At 41.1% G+C, this 23,472-nt stretch overlaps 1 protein-coding gene across 1 annotated transcript in view; it reads left to right on the forward strand.

The window, feature by feature from the left end:
* The window catches only part of GRHL2 (grainyhead like transcription factor 2), a 111,736-nt gene that overhangs the window by 9,833 nt on the left and 78,431 nt on the right, over positions 1-23,472 (forward strand). Inside the window, exons 3-6 of the mRNA XM_068525664.1 lie at positions 2,002-2,395; positions 12,495-12,550; positions 15,642-15,798; positions 19,351-19,462. Coding sequence (XP_068381765.1) covers positions 2,002-2,395; positions 12,495-12,550; positions 15,642-15,798; positions 19,351-19,462 — 719 coding nt within the window. The remainder of the gene's footprint in view (positions 1-2,001; positions 2,396-12,494; positions 12,551-15,641; positions 15,799-19,350; positions 19,463-23,472) is intronic.

A 23,472-nucleotide genomic window follows, 5' to 3' on the forward strand; every position in this document is an offset into this window, starting at 1 on the left:
ATACTGATTTTATCATGGTCTCCTTTCTTTGAGGAACATGTATTAACATTCTATGCAATGTTCTCAGCAACAAGGTTTAGGAAATCCTGATATAAATGGGTGGTCTGGGTTTTGGCATCATCAGCTTACTGGGTTCAGATTAAAAATAATTTCTAAATTTTCACTGTGTCTTAGATACAGATTCATTGTATTGATTTAGCCATGAAAGCAGGTTGTTACTTAAAGCCAGAATGTTTATAGACTCACGATTTTATTCTTTAAAGGATTTGTTTCTAGAATGATTTCTACAGGTCTGTGACTGACTCAGAGAGGTCCAGGTATTTTTCTGTTGGCTTTGTTCATGTGGAGCCATTCTTTCCTCAAGCTTCACTTTGAAGTTTTATCTGAAAAATCAAAGCTAAAAATACCAAGTCCTGTTTGAGAGGCAAGCTCAGAGGCGAGTGGATTTCCTTTACAGAGAGGAGCCACGAGAGCTCAATTCTTGGAAGAACCAATTTTATTCAAATATTTCTCTCGATGAGAGATGGCTGTAAGCCCCAGAAAGCACATGCTAGTTTTAAAAAAACAGACACTGGGGACGGGGCTCCATGCAAAACGTGCATTTTCTCTCTCTGTCATTCAGAATAATCTATAAATAAGTAAGAGGTGGCCTCAAATCTTACTGACCACAAGGACTTTGCTAGTAAAATCATTTTGCTGTCAATAACGCTCTTTTCGTAAGAAGTTTCTCTTTGCTTCTGCTCTCTCCCAGAATTCTATAGTATAGATGAAAGTATTTCATCTTATCCTGGCAAGAATTAATCTCCTAAATCCTTTCCTTTCTCTTTGTAGCACGGGAGGTCTGAGATCTGAGAGATCTTGTCTTACATCAGCCCAGTTACACCACTTCCTTAAGCCCTGGAAGTAATTCAGTGCTAAGGACATCAATGAGCTGATGTTATTTCTCAACTTAGTGAAAATATCCTAATGATAAATTCTCATTATATTATTTTTCCTGCAAGGAGTTTAGCCTGCAGAAGAGTGAAAAATATTCTTCCCACTCTCTTCCTTTAACTTATTATCCTGCTCCCACCTTTTTACAAAAAGCTACTTAAAATGTTTTCTTTTGAAAGCTTTCAAACATACCCAAAAATAAAGACGACGGTATAGTGAACCCCCAAATACCCATCCCATCCTCCAGGTTCAGCACTGATAACTTTGGGTTACACCTACTTAATCTTGACCTTTTCTTTCTTTCTTTTAAAATTTTTATTGCAGTAGTATTCAAAATAAGTTCCTGGCTTACTTTATGTCATTTCACCTCTAACAACTTTTGATTTGTATCTCTAAATAAACAAAGACATTTTATTACCTAATCTCAAAATCATTATCACATCTAGGTGAGTTAACAGTACTTCCTTAACATCAGCTACCTCTCAGTTCATATTCAGTTGTCTCAAAAATCCCACTGCCTCATAAGTAAGTGCCTTTTTGGTTTTTTAGATCAGGATCCAGACAAGATCTGTTCATCCTATTTGATTGTTACGTCTTTTAAGCTTCTTAACCTAGAGCAAGTCTCCCACTTTTCTTTCTTTTTTCCTGCCTCTGACTTATTGAAGAAACCAGGTCAGTAAGATGTGTGCCATTCTGGTTTGTATGATTGTTTCTTTGCAGTGTTGTTTAAATTATTCTTCCAGCTCCCATATATCCTAAGAACTGGAAGCTAGATGTAAAGGCTTGCTTGATTTAGAGTCAGCTGTTTCTGGGGGTGGGGGGGTGGGGGTGGGCAATAGCACTTTCTAGGTGGCGCTCATTGCATGATACCAGGAGGTACGTATGGGTAGGCTGTCCTCCTTCTAGTGATACAAAGATTCGTTGCATTCCATTGTAAAGTTGGCCATCAGCTTTCCCCCTAATGCATTAGCATCCCCTGATTCTGGCTTACATCAGTTATTAGGAGTTGCAGAAGGGTGATGTTTCTAATTCTGTTCTGTTGCGGGGTGTGGGTGTTTAAACACACAGAAACTGTCTTGGCACCAGTGGAGCCCAGAGTACTTTGAGTGGAGGAGAAAACCGAGTGCAGGTCCTAAAGACTGTTCCAGTGAACCTTTCCCTAAATCAAGACCACCTGGAGAATTCAAAACGGGAACAGTATAGCACGAACGTCTCTGAGAGCCCAGCCGTCGTACCCATGGCGGGAATCACAGTGGTGAAGGCCGAAGATTTCACACCGGTTTTCACGGCCCCACCTGTGCACTATCCCCGGGGAGATGGTGAGGAACAACGCGTGGTTATCTTTGAGCAGACTCAGTATGGCGTGCCGTCCGTGGCCAGCCATAGCGCCTACCTCAAGGATGATCAGCGCAGCACCCCGGACAGTACCTACAGCGAGAGCTTCAAAGACGGAAACACAGAGGTGAGTCCCCGGCTCTTACGTCAGCAGCTGGAACTGAAACCCAAAACCACCCAACTTGTTTTCTCTGTTTGCTTTTTAAGTGGGATGAGTGAATTCAACTGTGAGTTTAAGGTTTTGTTTGTTTGTTTGTTTTTTTAACATGTCTGCATCTTTCTTCATAAACGGGTTTTATTAGACCATTGACCTAGGTGTGTGGAGGAATATTTCCATTTTCCTGCCTCTTAGATGACAGATTCCTTGACTGGTTTTAGTTTTAGTCTTAAAATTAAATGTTTTTGAAGAACAAAGGGCTGTTTGCGTGGAAATTTCCTACTTTGTAAAGTTTTCACTTTGACCTCTTCTAGTTTGTAACTTTCCAAATGGCAGCCAAAGATGTGGCCTGTCCATCACTTTTTAAAACAATATAACTCTTTAAAGACCTGGTCTGATTGAATACTCAAGAAAGAATTGGTATTATCAATAATCAAGTGTGTACATGTATGTGTACTTTGTACCTTACAAATAGATTCTATGTATTCTTCTCGTGTGCCCAAAGAACTTACAGAAGCAATGATCTTTGCTTGCTTGTTTGTTTTAAATTCACACGTTTTAAGGGCACAGTTTGAAAATTTTGGTAATTGTTTACAATTATATAACCAACATCAGAATCAGTGGAAAGTTTCCTCATCCTAAAAGTTTGAATTTGAAGCCCTCCCCTCTCCTCTTGCTCACGGCAGACACTAATCTGCCTCCTGTCGCTATAGTTTTGCTTTTTCTAAAATTTCATATAAATGGAATGGTAGAGTATAGAGTCTTGTATGAAAGTCTTCTTTCATTTAGCATACTCTTTTTGAGATTCATCTATGTTATTGCTTGTATTAATAATTTGTTTCTTAAATTGCTGAGTAGTATTCCATGGTAAGCACGTATCACAATTTATTCACCAGTTGGTGGACATTTGGTTGCTTCTAGGTTTTGGCTTCTAGGTTTTGGCTATTATGAATAATGCTGCTGTGGACATACGCTTTCATTTGTCTTGTGTAAATACCTAGGACTGCACTTGCTGGGTCATGTGGTAAATGTATGTGAAACACTGCTGACAGTGTTTCAAGGTGGCTGGAACATTTTCATTCCCACCAGCAATACATGAGGGTTCCCCTTTTCCATATCCTTGCCCAAACTTGACATTGTCCGTCTTTTTAACTGTAGTTGTTTTAGTGCGTATGTGATTGTGTCTCATTGTGGTTTAAAATTGCATTTCTCTGGTGTCTAGTGATGTTGAATATTATTCCGTGTGTTTATTTGACCATTCCTATAACTTCTTTTGTGAAATGTCTGTTCAAATAATTTGCCCAATTTTTAAATTGGGTTATTTGTCTTCCTTTTATTAAGTTGTAAGAGATCCTTAAATAGTGTAGCCCTTTATCAGTTATACATTTTGCAGTTTGATAGCTGCTTTATTTTCTTAACTATGTGTTTCAAACAGCAACAATATTTAATCTTGATGAAGTCCAGTTAATCAATATTTTCCTCTTAGAGTTTATGCTTTTGATATACAGTTTAAGAAGTCTTGACCTAACATAATGTCACAAAGATTTCTCTTGTTTTTTTTCTAGACGTTTAATAGTTTTACCTCTTACGTGTAGGTTTATGATCCACTTTGAGATCATTTTTATATCTGGTGTTAGAGAAGGGTTGAGTCCCATTTTTTTCCCACATTGATATCCAGTGTTCCAGCACCATTTGTTGAAAAGACAATATTCTTTCCATTTAATTGCCTTGGGATCTTTGTAGAACAATTGCTGATATAATTGTAGATCACCTCTCCAATTTTTGACCCAGAATATGTAATGCTTTTTCCTTGTCTTTAGTTCAGGTCAGCTGCTTCAACATTTAGGAGCAGTGCCTTTACATTTGAGTCGATGGTCACTGACATCTCATTTTGCAGTCCACCTGGGTCAATAAAAGACAATGGCAGAAGGGGAAAACTTGTGGTTTCTTATTTCTTAAAGAGGAGTGACTGTGGTGGCCGTATACCAAATACTTGCAGCCTGATACCCATTTAGTTGCCAATGGGACAAAATTCAGCCATCTGAGGCTGAAATTGTAACCCTAAATAATCATATTTTAAAATGACAAGCATTTGATGTGCACTTACTTTGTGCTGGGCATCATTCTAAGTGATCTATACTCATTTAATCCTCACAAAAACCCTATGAGGCACTATTATTGTCATCTGTGTTTTCCGGATGAGGATACCAAGGCACAGAAAGCATCAGAACACCCATGGTCGCACCATAGTAAGTGGCAGAGATGGGACTTGCCACAAGCTGTCGGGCTCCAGGGCCAATGTCCTTAGCCGTTACCTCTACACTCAGAGATACTGTGGGACCTTCCAGTTCTTAGGAGTTCCATAACTGAACATAGTGCCTTGCTTAAATGTGTTTGTTTTTTTTAATGAGTGTTCTTTGTCTACGTCATTAGCTATTTCTCATCTTTCATATGAGAATAAGAGGAAGGAAAGGAACCAGCTCTCTGCAGCATTGGGAGGGCCTCACAGTAGATAAGTCACACTAACAGCCCTTCTTTTCCTGGCCTGTCATTCCTGAGTGCCTGCTGTATTCTATGAAACTGGGGAATGAGCAAAGTGAGACACAATAAACCCCCTGCCCTTACCAGGCTTCCGTATTTCTTGGGTTCTGGTAGCTTTATATCAAACCTTCAATGTCCTTGTAATAAAAATATTATCTTAAAGTTTGCTTTTTTAGCTTCCTGTGTGGTGTGGCTTAAAAGAGTCAACAACCTGCTGCTGCTGCTGCTGCTTTTTTTTTTTTTTCAAACTGAGCAAGGGATCTCGTAGGGTTTTGGGTATTGTTAAATATTTGATTTGCCCTCAAGCAGTCAGGGGTGCTTCTGTAGAGAAAAGCAAATCATTCCACATAGGAATGTGAGGTGCATACTTTTTCACTAAAGGGTTGCTACTGATGTTTTTCTCACACAGTGCAGAAATATTCCATTAGTCACAGAAGAGTCCGTGGATGTGGTCCAATGTCAACGGAACCATCATGCTATTTGGAGGATGTGTTAGGAGTTGTGTTTGTGTTGTAGGTAAAGAGGCTTATGAAAGGAAGCAGTTGTATTTGGGGTTTTATTTTGAAGTGGATGAGAAAGCAACTTACCAGAAACTAAATGTGAAAATTATTTCCACCGAGTTTGGTTTAGCTGCTCTCCTAGTCTTGGGAATCAGTGTTTACATTGCATATTATATTTCAATCTGATGTAAATTAAATGGAATGATCTATCATGATCTTTAGCCATGGCATTGTCAACTGGTTATAAGATCAGGTGAGCTCAGAGTGATTTCACCAAGTAAATTTCACTAAGGAAAATTTGTCTAAAATCTAGCACTTCCTTGTTGAATTAGCAAGTTTCATTTGCTATTAGAGATGGCTTCTTCTCTCTCTCTCTCTCTCTCTCTCTCTCTCTCTCTCTCTGTGTGTGTGTGTGTGTGTGTGTGTGTGTGTATAGTGATACCAGGGAAGGGAGCAGTTTGGTTCAACTGAGGCTAGTAGCATTAAAAAGTTCTTTAATGAATTTATTTTAGCTAATTTGATTTATATTTTATTCTGTATCCTCTTCGTAGTAACATTTGGTAAATATTTGTTTATACTGGGTGTTAGGCATTGTGCTAGACGTGGGAGTAGAGGGCAGGAGGTGTCTTTGTTTCTGCGCTCTAGAAGGTTACTATCTATATAGCTGCTATTTATTGAGTACTACTGTGTGCCAGGCACTGTGGCTTACACACTTTATTTCTAATATTTACTGTACCACAATTCTGCAAGGAAGGTATTACTCTTCCCACTTTACAGATGAAAAAACAGAGATTCAGAGAGGTTATGAACGTGCCAAAGGTCACACGGCTAATAAGCAAAGAGTATAGTCGATAAATACAAAACAGGGTAGTATTAACACCTAGCATGTTTTTAGGAAACATGTAAACCTTGAGAGATGCAAGAAAGAGTTTTTATAGAAAAATCATATGAATTGTCATCATAAGAATCAAAGTAGAAGAAAGAATTTGCTATTCTATACTACAATTTTGTATAAGTCAGTTAACATAAGTCTAACTGTACGAATGAAGGAACACCAGATCTCAGTGATTTGATACACTAAATGTTTATTTCTTGCTAATAATAATCTTGATAGATGTCTGCAGACCTGTCCTTTGATCAGGAATCCAGGTTCCCTCCATCTTGTGACATTACCATCTCTACATGTGGCTTCAGGGTCATCCCAGCTGGGGAAGAGAGACCATGGAGACGGCACAGCACACTGAGTTGTAAATACTTTGACCTGGAAGTGATGCTGTTACCCCTGTTCACATTTCATTGGCAAGAACCAGTCACATGGTCTTAACTAACTGCAAGAGGGCTGAGAAGTCTAGTTTTCCCATTTAGTCCTCCCATGTGCTCAGGAATGAGAATGATTTATGAGTGAGCACCAGATATCTCTACCATGTATTTCATTATTTAGTCCCTGGTATGTTATTTGTCAAATGAACATAGTTTGCAGAGAATCCTGAAATAAAATCAAAGAATTATTATTTGTTATACCCAACAGACATATGATGGTTATATCCATTGATGTTATGTTCATCTGTAGACTGATACTGGAAGTTACCCTGGATCTAAACCCTGTCCAACATGACTAATTTTTAACTGATAGTTCATTTCCCACCACAAACGTAAAGAATAAAATCTTAAAAATGTTGATTCAAGTACTGAAATGGAACATGGCTTCACTTTTGATTAGTGCAACCAATTTTGTTATTTTTATTTTAAATACATGATATAGTGCATATGGTACCACTGAAACTTCTATTATTTTATTAGTTTGTTTTTGCACCAAGCAAAATTTTGGAATATCCTTAGCATACACATTTTATACTTGGGAAGGATTTAGGTTTCTCTGTACATAGTCAAATTTTATGAGATTGGTTGGCCTATTATTAGGTTCCTAGGGGCCATCTACCCAGCTCTTGAATAGAACGGCTCTGGAAATCCCCGTTCTGTTAAAGCTGTTACTTTGCAGCACCATTTGATGCTTTGATCACTGTTGTCTCTTGAAAATGCTCTTAGCTTTATGTCTGCAGCTTCAGTTATCATCTATGTCCTGAATACTCTTCACATTTTTTTTCTTCAGCCCATTTCTCCTCTCTGAGCTCCAGACCTTTATGTTCAACTGCCTATTTGACTCTCCACCAGCTCAAAATCTGACTTATAATCTTCCCTCATGTTCTCTGCTCTAGTGGAGTGGCACCCCCGTCCTTCTGGTTTCTCAAGCAACGAGGATTTTTTTCTTGATACTTTGCTCTCCGATAATCCCCATCTAAGTCATTATCACTTCTATCAACTTCACTTTCTTAAATCTCTCTGAAATCATTTATCTCCATTCTACTTCCACCATACTGACCCAAGCTATCATTATCTCTGGCCTATAATACTGTCCACTTTTGTACACTGTACCTGGGATGGTCTTTTCAGAATGCTAATCTGATCATGACACCCTCTCACTGAAATCCCATTGTTTTTAGGATTAAGATCTAGATCTTTAACGGTGGGCTTCCCTGGTGGCGCAGTGGTTGAGAATCTGCCTGCCAATGCAGGGGACACGGGTTCGAGCCCTGGTCTGGGAAGATCCCACATGCCGTGGAGCAACTAGGCCCGTGAGCCACAATTACTGAGCCTGCGCGTCTGGAGCCTGTGCTCCGCAACAAGAGAGGCCGCGATAGTGAGAGGCCCGCGTACCGCGATGAAGAGTGGCCCCCACTTGCCGCAACTAGAGAAAGCCCTCGCACAGAAACGGACACCCAACACAGCCATAAATAAAAAATAAATAAATAAAATAAAATAAATTAATTAAAAAAAAATAAAAATAAAAAAATAAATCTTTAACGGGTTTACAAGACCTTGCACGTTCTGTTTCTCCTCTGCCTTTCCCACCTCGTCTTGCACATCTTTCCCCTGGGTGCTTTCTGCTCTGAGCGTCATTCAGTTCTGTGAACCTGATATGCTCCCTCCTGCCTCAGGACCCATGTGCCTGCTACTTCATGTTTCAGAACTGTGCTGTGCAATACTGTAATCACTAGCCACATGTGGCTATTAAAATTGAATAAAATTAAAAATTCAATTCCTCAGTCCCACTATCTCCATTTTAAGTGCTCAAAAGATACATGTGGCTAGTGGCTACCATATTAGTGAAGATATAGAATACTTCCATCTTTGCATAAAGTTCTATTGGACAATGCTATTCTAGAATATTCTTTACTACCTTCCACACCCTTCCTCCTGTGTGACTTCCTCAAGGAAGCCTTCCCTGTCCTCCCCTTTCAGTTCCTAGTAAAGTCAGTTTTCTTTGTATCTAAGTCCACCAGCCAAAGATTACCATGAACACATCTGTAGTCAAAGTTACATTTATTTAGCCTGCTTCCACAGGGGACACTTAGGGACAACTCAGTAAGAGAGAGTTGGGAGGAGCTCTTGATAGTGTTTGGGCTTGTTCTGGATGAGTCTAAGAAGAGATCATGGAAGTGACAACCAGCTCTGGATTTCGTATGTCAAGACGTTGGGGCAGTCTAGAAACTGGGTACCTCAGTCGTCATTGTTCAGGAGATGGGATGAACAAAGCAGGGCTGAGGATATCTTTGCCAAGAAAGCATCAATCCCACAGAAGCGGGGATGTCACTCACTTTTGTAGCTGTGTTGTTGTCTTCTGGGGGTCTGTTGGGAGCATTGCTTATCTTCTGTTGGCCTTGTCTGTGTGCTATTGGAAGCAGGACATTCTGTTAGAACCATCAAGGCTGATTGTCAGTGGGACTGATTTTTACTTTCTCGGTGGTGATGTGCTCTCCTAGAGCTCTGTTGCTCTTCCTTAGAGTGCTTGCACACAGTTTGTACATTTTTAAATTAATGATTATTTGACTAATATTTTTCATCTACTAGATCGGAAGCTTCATGACAGCAGGAACTGCTTCTCTTTTTGTTCACTATGGTATCCATAGCACCTAGCACGGCGTCTGATGCAAAGTAGATGCTCAGCAAATATTTATTGAAAGAGCGGATGAATGAATAAATGAATCATAGGACCTAAAAAATTGGTGGCTGATCAAAGACATGGAATTATTTAGCTATATCTGATTTTACCACTGTTAAAGAATCATTGTCTTTTTGTAGTAGATTCTTAGCAGATGTCTCTTTCCTCCCACCCAAGGAAAAAACTAGAATTCTAATATTCAAAATTTAAATATAACATTCTAATATACCTTGATGTCTAAAGTCCTTTAAGGATAATCTAGAAAATATATGTTACCATACTTCCTTTACTACCATTTTTCTCAGGCCAAATGATTAAGAAATGTATAGATGCACTGCATCAAATCACAGCAGGGTATGGTGATGTTGTCTGTCTGCCTGCCTTTTGGCATCCTACAAATTATATTAAAATGTTTCCAAACAGTTTTGGAAACTTGGTAATTGTAGTCAGAATGGCCTGAGTGTTTTGGTTCTAATTATCTTTTTTTTTTTTTGACCAAAATTTTTTATTTGACTAAATTCTATTTCATGCATAAGCATGACAGTCTCTCCTGTTTATTAGACTTTGACAACAACAAAAAAAACAAACAGCCTTGTACAGAACAGTGCAAATGCCAAGGGTGAGGGTAGGCTACAGTTTTACTGTAGGATAAATATATATATATATATTTTTTAAAGGCCTCTCTCCCTTTGGCCATATCAACAATCATTTAGAGCCATCATAAAGGATTGTGATGTTTTCCAGGTAGACTATACATTTAATTTTTTTTTTAATTATAAAGATAATGTAACAGAATTAAGGATAAATGTTTAAACTAGGAAAAAGTAATATCCATGTCAGTAATATATGAACTATTTTAATTTTTTCATAGTTCTTGTTTACATGCTCATATTATTGGATTAAGAGTTTTTATTTGTTAGCCCATAGTTGACAGTCTCTTTGAGTCTGAAGAGTTGTAGTATATCACATCTTCTTACATCCCCTGGGAAATTAGAACCCTAGAATTTATCAGTCCAATATGTTTTAGTAAGGAAGCCTATCCTCAGGCTGCAGAGTGCTATGGCATGGAAAATGAACTCATTCAGGGCCATGCTTATTAATACTGGTTCACCATGTGTTGTTACGGGTTACCACATATTCCTTCAAAGAAGACCTTGGAAATGCATCTTCTCTGTCTTGGAGTCACTTCCTTAAATGCTCTTTTCATCATGCTACCCTCCTACTCCAAAATTTCCTAATTCTTAAATATATTAAGAATATATTTGTCAAAGCAAACTTTGTCAAAGCAAAGTTCACAATAGCCATAAAATCTTTCCAGAATTTTGCTGATCTTCCTTTCCTGGTAATGTTCATTCTGTACTTTTCCAGTCATGACACCTGAATAAATGAATGAATGGATGAATGCTTTAACATAGACCTTCATATCTAGTCATTTGCTGTATTTCAGTTTCTTTTGTTGTTGTCATTTTTCGCATGAATTTACTCACCTCCTCAACCAATTTTTATATCTTTGAGGCAAAGAAAGTGCCTTATATATTTTCTCTATGTCTCTTGGCACCAGTCAGATGCTGAAGCCCCAGGATATTTCCATTTAATGCCTTGTTGATTGGTTGACTGATTGCAAAAGAAACACAAATCTGTATCTTTGAGTCTCTGTCATGATTAATAAACTAGTTAACAAATATTTGTCAAATGCCCCTGGGCTGCGTTTGGGTAAACTTTGAAGGGCAAACTGTCTTCTCGGATCCACGGAATTTATAAGACTGGATAAAAAGAAAGATCCTATGTATGTACATATAAAGTGTGATGTAAGGGCACACTGCATTCAAGTGATGGTGGTTAGAGATTGTGAAGGAAATTTGGAAAATAGCTGTGAGTAACCCTTTCCTGAGAAGGAAATCTTTGAATTACTTGTCAAAGAATGGAAGTTTATGGCAGAGAAATGAAAGGCAAGATGGTTGTTCTTAGAAAGAGACACTAGAAAAAAGGCCACAGTGGAAGGTCCAGATCTGTGTGGTCCACCAAGTGCTTTTTCATCAATATTCTATTATATTCACTTTAGGATCAAGTGTTAGGGCTTTTGGTGCATCTACTTTTGAGAAGGTTCTAAAATGTAGCAAAGTGCATCCTACTTGTGCTAAATATACAACAACTGAATGTCTGTGGACCCAAGCCTTTTCACATGTAATACTAAGACTTAGAATTTCCCTCAGCAAAATTACTTTTAACACTGTTGTGATAATGAAGATCTTAGAGAAGGGCATTGAATACGATCAAGTGATTACTATAGAACAGAATTTTTGTTGTTGTTGTTGTTGGAAGAAAAAAATGTCAGTGTAAACTTCAGTTTCACAATTTTGCCTGAGTATAGAACAGAATTTAATACACATAGATAGAGCTCACCACTTTCCAGGAACTCTTTGTAGTACTTTATCTCTGCTAATGCATTTAATTCTTCTCATCACTATTAAGTAGGCATTTTACAGCTGAAGAAAATATGGCACTTGCCTCAGTCTACATAGGCAGCAGGTAAAAGAGCTAGAACTTGACCCTAGAACTTGACTTTAGACAGTCTTGCTCCAAAAACTATGCTCCCAAAACTCTGAATACTGCTTTATGATACGCTATGTGGCTTCTCTGTAATGAGTATTCCGTTAACTCAGAATTTGTGGCTTTTGGAATAAGTGTTGGAGATAAGAAAATGGAAGAGATGTTTACATGTTTGAGGAAACAGTTTCCAGTACCTGGAGACAATTTAGGAACACCTGTGGACATGTCAATGTGGACATGTGAATAAAAGCATAAATGCATTTTCTGTTGAATGTAATTCTCAGTGTGCATGTGGTACGCAAGTTCTATACACAAATGGTAACTATTTTCACTGTAGTTGAAAACATAATACCAAAAAAATGTATAATTTTCCTTTCTAAAATGAGGATAAAACAGTTTGGATACATTTGTCACTTTTTTTTTTCTGCATAATGACTCACCTATTTGTTTTAATTTTGATGACTCTTAAATTTTGCAGAAATTTCGGAGTGCTTCAGTTGGGGCTGAGGAGTACATGTATGACCAGACATCAAGGTAGGTTACAGGACATGCCCCTAGAAACTGATGAACTGATAACTGTTTAAATGTATCGTCAAGTTATACTTTTACACCTTTAAAAGCAAATTCTTTTCTCTACACAATGACTTCTAAATTACTATTTCCAGTCTTGATCAATTTTCTGAGACCTATCTGTACCCTTCCTTTGTCCTTTTGCTGCTAGACGTCCCTTCTTAGGTGTTCCTCTAAACTTCAGACACTTGGGCCTCCGGCACAGCATGCACATGTCTTTTCCTCTTCTTTCCTTCCTTCTTCACTTCTTTCGCATCTGTTCTTCCACTTTTACTTCTTGTTGTGCCTAATGATGCCATCCTCCCAGCCACACACTCCAGAGGTGCAAGGTGCTTGCCTTCCTGCTACACGTTCATGGCATTCGCCAAGTGCTGAATGTCCTATTCTACCTGTCCTGTCTCTTCCAATTTACTCCGGTGCGTATGCTCTTGAGCTGTTGCAACATAACAGGTTGCCCTGCCAGCACTTTCTTTTCCCTTCCGTTCCACTTTGGACATTTCTACCTACTAGCTATCACAGACTTTGGTGCCTTCCATCTTCCAGCAATGAGATAGGGATTGAGGATAAGTTATAACCTGTCCTTAAAAGAGGCCCATAGACTTTTGCAGGAGACCTGTGTGATGTCATACAAATTGCAATACATTTGCAAAATGATGAGTCCTGCTACAGAGATACATAAACAGACAGCTGAGATGACCTGCAGGCCTGGGTGTGTGTGGGAGTGAGAGTGGGATGGGGCCAGAGGAAAGCTTTACAAGAAGTAGCATTTGAGCTGGATCTTGATGGATTATCAGGAGTTTTCCAGGGAAAGGAGGAGGATTAAGAACATTCTAGGTAGAGGGGCCACATGTTCAAAGTCCTTGGTCGTGATCATGCCTGTAGACAGGAGAGAATGGCAAGGATGAATTAATCCATCCCATTTACAAAACTTATCAGTGATTTCACCATTTCAGACAGAATAAAACACAAATTCCTTATGAAGGTAGTTGGGGCCCTCGATGTGCTGGTCCCTCTTTACTGTAAACCTTGTCCCGCACTGTATTTCTTGGCCCTTTACTTTTACGTGTATGGCCCTCTTCTCCTCTCTCTGTTTCTGCTTGAAGTCTTCCTGCTCCTTCAGGGACTTGCTCCAGCCTCAGGGTCCCCAGGCATCCTCTCCAGATTCTCCCAGCCAGAATTTGGGTGTGCGGTGGTGGTGAAGGGTAGGGGAGAGGCAGAGAAGATAAAGTTCCAAATCACCTTGGAAAACATGGAAACACATGTATAATTTGCATGCTGTCAATCCAGATAACCATGCAGCCAGCTATCGGGCCAGTGAAAAGAGCATCGACCTACCAGTCATGTGACCTGGTGTCTCTTTCTGCTGCTGTCATTGTCCCCAGGAGTGAGCAAGTTTCTCAGTCTCTCCTCAGCTGTGAAATGAGGAAAGTGGTTCTTATCTTGTGTTGTGGATGAGCTTGGGGGATGTGAATCCCTTGAAATTATATTAAAAATCATTAGTGTTCATATGTGCTTTTATCTGGGAAGAGGGTTCACGGCTTTCTTCATGTTTTTCAAGCAGTCTGTGCCCTAGACTAGTTGCAAGCTCCTGGTCTAGGTGATTCCTTATATCCTGTCCAGGTCTCAAACTTTATGATTCAGTGGGTTATCTTGAAATTGCTTTTTCCAGGCAAAATGACAGTGGAATTGGTTCTGTCTTGAATGATTTATTTCCCACCTTATTCTAAGACACATATTCTGGAATTTGCTTTGTTTATCAGCTTAAGCCTAAGATTTTTATCATGTAAGAGGAATATTATTTTGCCCTTCAAATTTCTTTCTCATTATAAAAGTTAAAAAAAATCAAACATTGCAGAAATATTCAACATAGAAAGCAAGAGTCCCCTGTAATCTTGTAAGCAGATCATTTTAAGAGGCAAACTTGAGTCATTTTTGCACACAGCCGTTCACAGACTGAAATTAAAGAGCTAAAAAAATAGATAGACCCAGTGAAGCGCCTCTGATGATTCTCAGAAAACACACAAAGCATTTGTAATTGGATCATCACTGTGTGCCCTCCTGCAGTGTGGCAGAAATAAATATTCTGAATGAGCATCTTAAATAAAAAGATTGTGATTCATATCCATTGCTCATTTTAAACAATGGGTATATTCTTCAAAGTTGGGAAAATCAGTGTTTTTATTTTATAAATTAAATTATATTTGTAAAATATTAGGGAAATTATTAAGAGCAGGGATCTGCAAACTTTTTTTCTGTAATGGGCTAGATACTAAGTATTTTAGGTTTGGCGTACTACACAGTCTCTGTCACAGCTACTCAACCCTGCTGTGGCAGCACGAAAGCCACCATAGATAAGACATAAACAAACAAGTGTAGCTGTGTTCCAGTAAAACTTTATTCACAAAAAACAGGCAGCTAGCTGGCTTTGGCCCACAGACCATTGTTTGCAAGCTCCTGATTTAGAGCAGTAACCCTGTCATGAGTTCTTTTGCAGGCTTAAATAACAAAACCCCCAAATCAAAAAACACTCCCTGTTATGGAACTAGATTCCATATAGATTTCAATAATGAATGAGTTCTAGACTTTTACATTTTGAAATATTTTAAAGTGGGATGTAGCTATTTGCAACACCTTGGTTAGACAAAAGAAGGTTGGTATACGGATGAATTGAACAAAAGCATTCACATATTTGGCTTGTTGCTAGGATGAAAGTGACAAATTTTAGCGATTCTTAAGTTCAGGCCTTACCAGGGACCAACTAAAACCTAACAGAGGCTCCCCTGGCTCCGCCTGGCACAAGTGGAAGGGCACATTGTGGACTTTCTCCCCTTCTAAACCATCTGGTTTATGGGCCACTATTAGACAGGTTGTGTGCAGTGTACTAACAGTGACCTTTGGTATGGTCTCATCTCTTTTGCCATGTGCTGTGTTTCGTCTCTGAAATGGAGTAAACGTTGGTTAATATTCATACAAAATGCTATTGATGTGAAATTGATCCAGAAGGCAGAAATGTCCAAGTGAATGAATCTGACCACTATTTGTCTTCTGTTCACAGTGGCACATTTCAATACACCCTGGAAGCCACCAAATCTCTCCGTCAGAAGCAGGGGGAGGGCCCCATGACCTACCTCAACAAGGGACAGTTCTATGCCATCACGCTCAGCGAGACGGGGGACAACAAGTGCTTCCGACACCCCATCAGCAAAGTCAGGGTAAGGGCCTCATTTCTCCAATAAAGCACAGAGGGATCAGGTGAAAGCAGTTACTACCTGCCAGCCTTGTGGAAGGGCATGGAAAAAATTCCAAAATAAATAATTCTAGAACAAATGTCAGAGAGTTGGGGCAAGAGAACTTATTGGCTTGCAGTTTATCATTTTAATCAGTAACTAATAAACCCCAGGGAAGGGACGTGGTTGGAACATGCTTTCTGACTCTATCCAAGGAATTTTCCCAGCCTCATTCATTGCCTATGTGCTACCTACCTAGTTGTTGTTGTCGTTGTTTTCAATCAAATGCTGTGCAGTTTTCAAGTAAGCAGCTGTAAGTCAGAGCGTATGTGTGGGCAGGAAAGAGCTGGGCTTTCTTCTGAAAAGGAGGATGCAATTCATTCTGCGTCCCTGGGTCCTCTGCAGCTTTGCTTAAAAGCCTTCTGCAGCCTGGCGCTTACTCAGGAGTCAAGAGGTGGGCATGATATGATCCCTACCAGGAGTGACTTGGAGGAATTTTCACATTCACGAGTATTAGTTCTATTTGTGGGACATAAAACTGCCTTGGAAGCCTGCCAGCTTCTGGCATTCTCGCTACTGCCAAGAAGGGAGGGAACTGGTAATCCCTGTCGACTGAAAAGGCAAATTATAGCAGAGCTCTCAAAAGAGGTTGAAGGAGTTTCCTGCCCTGTTGTAAAATGATTTATGCTGCTGTGTGCGTGGTGTGCACCCCACCTTATTTTATCCATAGCTGCCTCCTCCTAAGCTCTTTCTTCTGCATACTGAGAAAGGAACGCCATGCTGTGCTGAGCCCAGTGAGTTTACCCCAACCCAGATTCCCAGGCAAAGGTAACACCTGAGGTAGAAGAGAAAGGAGTGTCCAGGCACCTGCTGGCCGGTTTGCCTTTTACTAGCTTTAGGTAAAATCATTGCAGTGCTGCTTTCTTGAATCAACCTGGTTTTACGGCTTTGCTTCCATGAGAAAGACAAGGAAGAATTGCTGCTCATTTGTCCAGCAGGCCTTTCTCCCTCCCAGGCCATCCCAGTTCCAGATCGGAGCGGCAGGAGGCAGGATGCAGGGCAGCTGAGAGTGAGGGGAAAGACAGGGAGGATGTGGGGCTAACGAGCCACCTGAGGCTGAACCCGTGGCGGGTGGCAAAGTGCTTAGTGTGACCTCCAGAGGAGTTGGTATGTTCCGGCCCTGAGGTCAAGGCCACGGGGGAGGAATGCTGTCAGCCGCAGCACCATCGTCATCATCAGTCATCATCCCCATCATCACAACAACCAGAGCCACAATATAACAGCTAATTTTTATTGAGTGTATCTTCTATGTGCTGGGCAGTGTGTTACGCACTGTACATCTAGGAACTCGTTGAAACTAACAACAGCCCTATGAAATAGACATTCCTTTCATAATGTTACAGATGAGGAAACTTGGCCTTTTAGAAGCTAGCAACTGGCCAAGGTTACATAGCTCAAATGTGAGGGAACGGGGTTATATCCCAAGCAGTCAGACTCCTGAACCTTCTCTCTTAACCACTGAGTGTACTGTGTTGAGTAGCATGGAGGCCTGAAAGGCAGACGGATTTTAGCATGGGATCCACCGCTGGAAATATATCCTAGAATTTGTATCCTAAACCCTCACATGTGGATGCCTGGTAAGAAGACACTGGATACATATTCTTTAGAAAAAAAAATCTAGTAAATGACAAGTGTATAACTCATGTACACCTTGGTAGCAGTACTATCATCGCCCTGAAAAGATGACGTGTGGTTAGTAATCTGAGGCCATGACAACAGTTTGTAGTGCAGGGACTTTTCCAAGAATGTTCTTTCATTGAAATCATGGAAATAATTTAATAGAGAAATTTTATTTCCTTCTGTTGCATTTTGCCTAAAACCAAGAGCCTTCCTTCTCTTAAGGACTTCAGTCTAGCAGCCTTGGAGAGTAGGATGGCCCTTCTCAGAATGGATCTTTCTTCCTTCCAGGCTCTGGGAGAGCCAGCAGTGTGGAGAAATGAGGGGTGCACTTGGAACCTCCTAGCACTGATTTCTGAGAACAGTGTCGCCTCCCGAGTCGAAGCTTAGCTTAGCAGTTTCAAACGGCCTTTTTCCTTACCACTGGAAAAATACATTTCCATCCCAAGAATATGCCGTTTTAGTCATGTGCTAGAAAAAATTACCTGAAATGCTATTTTTATTTTGGAACAGACAGAAAAAAACACCAGGATGCTGGGCAGTAAACTCTTACATATAAATGGAGAAGCCTGCGGAAGGGGGAGGGAGGGTGGAGAGAGGCTGAGCCCAGAGTTCCACCAGCCCAGCCAGTGGATCCCTTTCTTGTCAGCTCTCCTCCATGCCTTTGAGGGTCATGCCGCTTGTCAATGCAAATAGTACAGATGCATATTTCTAAACTAGCTTTTCTAACAAACATCTGCTTTCTTGTGTGACAAATGTTTACATACCACTGGGAATAAGCCAGAGTTTGACTTGGCAGTACAGCCGCAAACATGTATTTGGTACCTCTTATTTGTCGGGCACCAGGGCCCCTGCGGTGAGTGACACTGTCCCAGCCCTCACTGAGATAGGCATCAGTGGGAAGACATTGCCACGGACTGAATAATTGTAAATAATTAGGTAGATGACAACAAGTATGTGAAGTGCTACAAAGGAGAAGTTATTAACGAATGAGAGTCATTGAAACATTCTTCTGGAATAGCAGAAAAATGTCTAAGAAATATTTTGCATATTGGAATGAGGAGGGGAGCGTATTCCTGGATACGGTATTCCTCATGCTGTAATTAAAGGGATTTTGCTTTTTGATTTTTTGGTTTGTTTATTTGTTTGTTTTTGGTACCTCCTCCATCTCATAAACGGCAATGAATTAACATATATTTACTTGAACAAGGCTGTAACTTAGAAGTGAAAGCGGTTTGGGATTCTTATTTCTACAAGACATTGTTAGTTTCTCATGCTCATTTTAAAAGTATATCCACATATTTTTATAAATAACATAGTTGACCTTGTGGCTTTTGGTCTATGAAATATCTGTAGCTTAGATCTTCATTCATCAATATGAGCTCATCTTTTAGTAGTTCTCTATTATTCCCACTAATCCAGCCAGAGGCACTTAATTAGGCCAGAAATAGATATTTGCTCCTTTACAAAAGCACCAAATTCTATGTTTAAGGATATGAAATTTCAAAAATGTTCTTGTTTCCAATACAAGAAAAAAATCTTTTTCGGTATGCCCACTCAGCTCACAAAATAATAAATTTGCTGGTAAATTGGATAATCTGTTTATGATTCATGGTAAAAACGATGTAGCATTCTTTTTCACTATGTGCTGTTCTCATTTCCCATTCATTTTTTTAAAGTAGGTCCATTTTAAAACAAAACAAACCATACAACTGAGCTTACTGGGCTTTTCTAAAGCAAGAAAAGCAAATTTACAGAAATTACAGCAACCCACCTCTGGTAGAACTTCTAGAACTGGAGACTGTGTGAAGCAGGAGGTGCTGAACAGAAAGTAAGCTCCGTGGTTCTCCCCCTCTGCAGAGCGTGGTAATGGTGGTCTTCAGTGAAGACAAAAACCGGGACGAACAGCTGAAATACTGGAAGTACTGGCACTCTCGACAGCACACGGCCAAGCAGAGGGTCCTCGACATCGGTAAGTTGACCTTGACCTCCCTGCAGGCTCTTCGGTAAACCGCCATGTTGTCATGATGCAGAGGAGAGCCCAGCCCAGAAATCACAGCTGGGACCCACATCACTCTCATGATGTGCCAGGCACTAGTCTGTGCACTTTTCCTATGTGTTAGTACATTTAGTACAAATCAGGCTGAGAAGTCAAAATCAGGCTAAGCTGAGAGCAAAACACTTTTCATTCCATAAAAGTCAACTGTGTCTCCTATAATAATAGCTTTAGATTTGCAACGGCCGTGCCAGTTTCTAAAACATATTTCCATGCCCTCTTGTGTTTGAGCCTAATAATTGGCAGGCAGGCCAGAGGAACTCTTATCCCCCTGTGACGCGAATAACCTCAGCTCATTTGGTTCTCAGGTACTTGCGAAGGTCACATGACTAGATAGAGCATTCTCGTTCTCTAATTCTCCATCTCATGTTCCTTCCATCCAAACACATGTCTAGTGCAAATAGTCCTAGGTGATCAGGCAAATGCAATGTTTGAGAGAGCTTTCCTGGCAGCAGAGAAGGAATGGACCTGCCAAGTGCATTTTCTGGAATCTGTACATTCCTACACGTGATGTCTGTTCTTCAGAGACCTAGAGCCCTCTGGACAAGACTCAGAGTCCCGCCAGGAAAGCAGAGCCCACACCAGGTGGTCCCATGGAGAGAATTCGTTGCCAAAGTTGGGAGGGCTGAAGGCACCATGAGGCATGCAGAGAGGACCAACAGCAGGAGACTGCCGCTCTTAGCTGGGGGGCCAGAGGACCAAAGGGAGTGGTGGTGGGTGTTGTGAGAGCTGCCCAGCAGGAACAGGCGCCCGCAGGAGCTGGGACCACAGAGGGAGCAGCTTTCCAGGAGCAGGCAGAACCTCAGAGGACTCGCTGCCAGAGACACCCCTCAGTGCCAAGAGGGAGGGGGAGAGGGGATGCCCTGGCTTCGCCCTGCCTCCCAGTCTCCCCCAGGGCTTCCCGTTGGCCACATTACCCTGAAGCAGAGGGCACATGACCCTGGCACATGCACTTTGCAGGAATCAACCTCTGAGACACAGAGCAAAGCAGGGGAAGTCAGGGATTGGATCTCAAAGTACCTAGAAATTACTTAAAAATGCAGTAATACAGTAAGTCCCCTACCAACGAACGAGGTCTCTTCCGAGAGCGCGTTTGCAAGTCCAATTTGTTCGTAAGTCCACCAAAGTTAGCCTAGGTACCCAAATAACACAGTCGGCTATATAGTACTACTGTAATAGGTTTATAATACTTTTCACATAAATAATACATAAAAAACCAACAAACACAAAAAATAAACATTTCTAATCTTACAGTACAGTACCTTGAGAAGTACAGTAGTATGGTACAACAGCTGGCATACAGGGGCTGGCATCGAGTGAACAGGCAAGAAGAGTTACCGACTGGAGGAGGGAGAGGAGGTGGGAGATGGTAGAGCTGAAGGATCGTCAGCAATAGGAGACGGAGGGCAAGCTGCAATTTCACTCACGCCTGACGTGGATGGCACAGGTTCTGGTTCCTTGCTGGATTCAATTCTATCCACCTTCTTGAAAAAACGATCCAGTGATACTGTACTACTGTACTCTGTACAGTACTGTACAGTAAAGTACACAAAAGCACCACCACTTGTAGAGGACGCACGCAGGTGACAACGTACGCCAGACACGTGAGCTAACCTACGTGATTGGACACGTGAACACAGGTTCGAATCTTTGAAAGTTCACAACTTGAAGGTAGGGGACTTAATGTATATGTGTTTCTAAGTAATTTTAACACTTTATCTACATGCTGCTTCCATAAGAAATAAGTCATTTCTCATTTATAGGCTTTATTTTCACGTTTTGCGGACCAAGAGTGTACAGCCCCTGTGAGGATAGGCCAAGCGAAGGTTTCCACTGTGTTGGATACCAGAGGTGTTAATGAGCCATTCAAAGGATGTTTACTTTGATTTCTTTCGCATTGTAATGAAGGATTTTTCAGACCTTCCATCTCACGCTTGCTAGGGCCCCTTGACCAATGGCAGAGAAGTTAGTAACTAGGTTAGGGTTAGAGACTCACTGTAGAACATATTGAAACTAACTTGCTGGTTTTTCTTGCAAAATGGCTACACCACTCCTCCCCCTCCACCCCTGCCACACATACACATCTGTAAACTAGTCAGACTTATTTAGCTAATAAACTAGGAAGCCGAGGTCTAGAGAGGCTCACTGACCCACCTTTCCAAGTGACTTGTCCTCAGATAATTAGGGCAGGAATTAGTGCAAGGGCTGGGATAAAAACAATCTTCCTCACCCAGGTCATACCCTGAACTCCCAAAACTGACTGACTAGGACGAAGGGTTTGGGGATACTCACCATAACCTGCTTTGCAGCCAATCTGCACACAGCAGAGGAACAATTTTATTTTATTTGAAAAGTTTAGCCTTATAATTATTGCCCAAGAAAATGAGAGGAGCAATTAAATAGAAATATGGACTAGGTCCAAATAAGGCAAATAATACAAGCATTTTACTGGCATACCTATTGGTTTAAATTTGATGTCGTTACAAGGTTTACTTTTCTTAGACCAGAATGATCTCTCAGGTCTCATAGGATTTCAGATCTTACCTCTTTTCTTTATCACCTCTTGCCTGCCTTTTCTCCCTCATGTAACCCTTTACACATGCGTGTGTGCACACATGTACACACACGATTCATCATTGAGATTTGTGACTCTTACTAAGTAGTTTCATGGCTACTTGGGCTACTTGCTCTGAATCTGAGATCAAGGCGTTGAATCAGCCCCTTAGCTTCAAATGGAAAATCAATTTTGAGACCACAGTCTCTACCCCTAATCTCAACCTGACAGAAATAGGAAATATGCAAAAAAATCTCATCTAATTCATTCTTGTACTAGATTAAAAAAAAAAATAATCAAGACCTTTGTTCCTCTGCCAGTGGGTGGTTAACACCATTTCCAATAGAAAGGGGGGCTGGTGCTGCCAGAGCACATATATCTGTGTGTGGTGTGCCGTCAGCGATAGTAACTCTGCAGGGCAGTGTAGAGAATGTTCGTGAGGCTGCACCTTGGCTGCTGAGGGGGTAGGGAGGCCCAAGAGTGTGTATGTTATACCGTTGTCATTTGGGGTTGAGAACCTTCTAGGAGCCTGCAAAAGAAAAGGAAGAATCCAAAATTATGTAATGTGTTATCTTTCTTAACCTCCATGAACTAGAGGTTAAAGTCAGGGCTCCAAGGTTGCAGTTCCCAAGCCTCCACCAGCCACTGTGGTCAGCAAGTTCAACTGAGCCCTGCAGGTAGTGAACTTGAAGCTCATGTTAGAGACTGAGGTGAGGCCCCTTTTGCTAAAACAAGCGTTCATAACCTTGGTCCTTGGGGTCTGTGGATGTGGGCTTTAGGGGAACCTCAAACTCCTCAAATTACACGTAACACAATTTTGTGTGTGTGGGTGTGCACATCCTTTCCTCTCCTTTCCAGGGGCGCCTGGGACAACCAGCCCTGTCTCCGGCACGCGGCCTCCCTCCCTCCATCCCAGGAGAAGCCCGATGGAGCTCTTAACCTCTCTTTGTGTCTTTCCTTCTTCAACATCCCCTCAGCACTCACACTCAAGGATTCTCCTGTCATCTCTTGCACCCTGAAATAATCGTGCCTGGAGAACATTCTGCATCTTTCCTTACGTAAATCTGTCTCCCTTGGATAAGACTGTTGGCTGTTCTTTGTGGCTACTCCTCATCTCCCACTTACTCTTGATCCTCTGAGTAGCACCTGCGTGCCGGCTGCCTGACGGGAGGGGACCCTCAGCGTCCCTGATGGAGCCCTGTCTGTGGATCCATGGAAAGGAGAGTGAGAGCCTGAGGGCCCGGGAAGGAGGCTGTTCCTCAGGGCGCGTGGCCCCTCAGCTCCCAGCTTCCCGTGTGCTGAGTGGCGTTCCCGGGGAGGCCATTCCTGCCTCGCACCAGTCACATCCCTCCTTGGGTGGATACTCGTATGT

This window comes from Eschrichtius robustus, chromosome 17 (genome assembly GCF_028021215.1).
Source record: "Eschrichtius robustus isolate mEscRob2 chromosome 17, mEscRob2.pri, whole genome shotgun sequence".
NCBI classification, from domain to species: Eukaryota; Metazoa; Chordata; class Mammalia; order Artiodactyla; family Eschrichtiidae; genus Eschrichtius; species Eschrichtius robustus.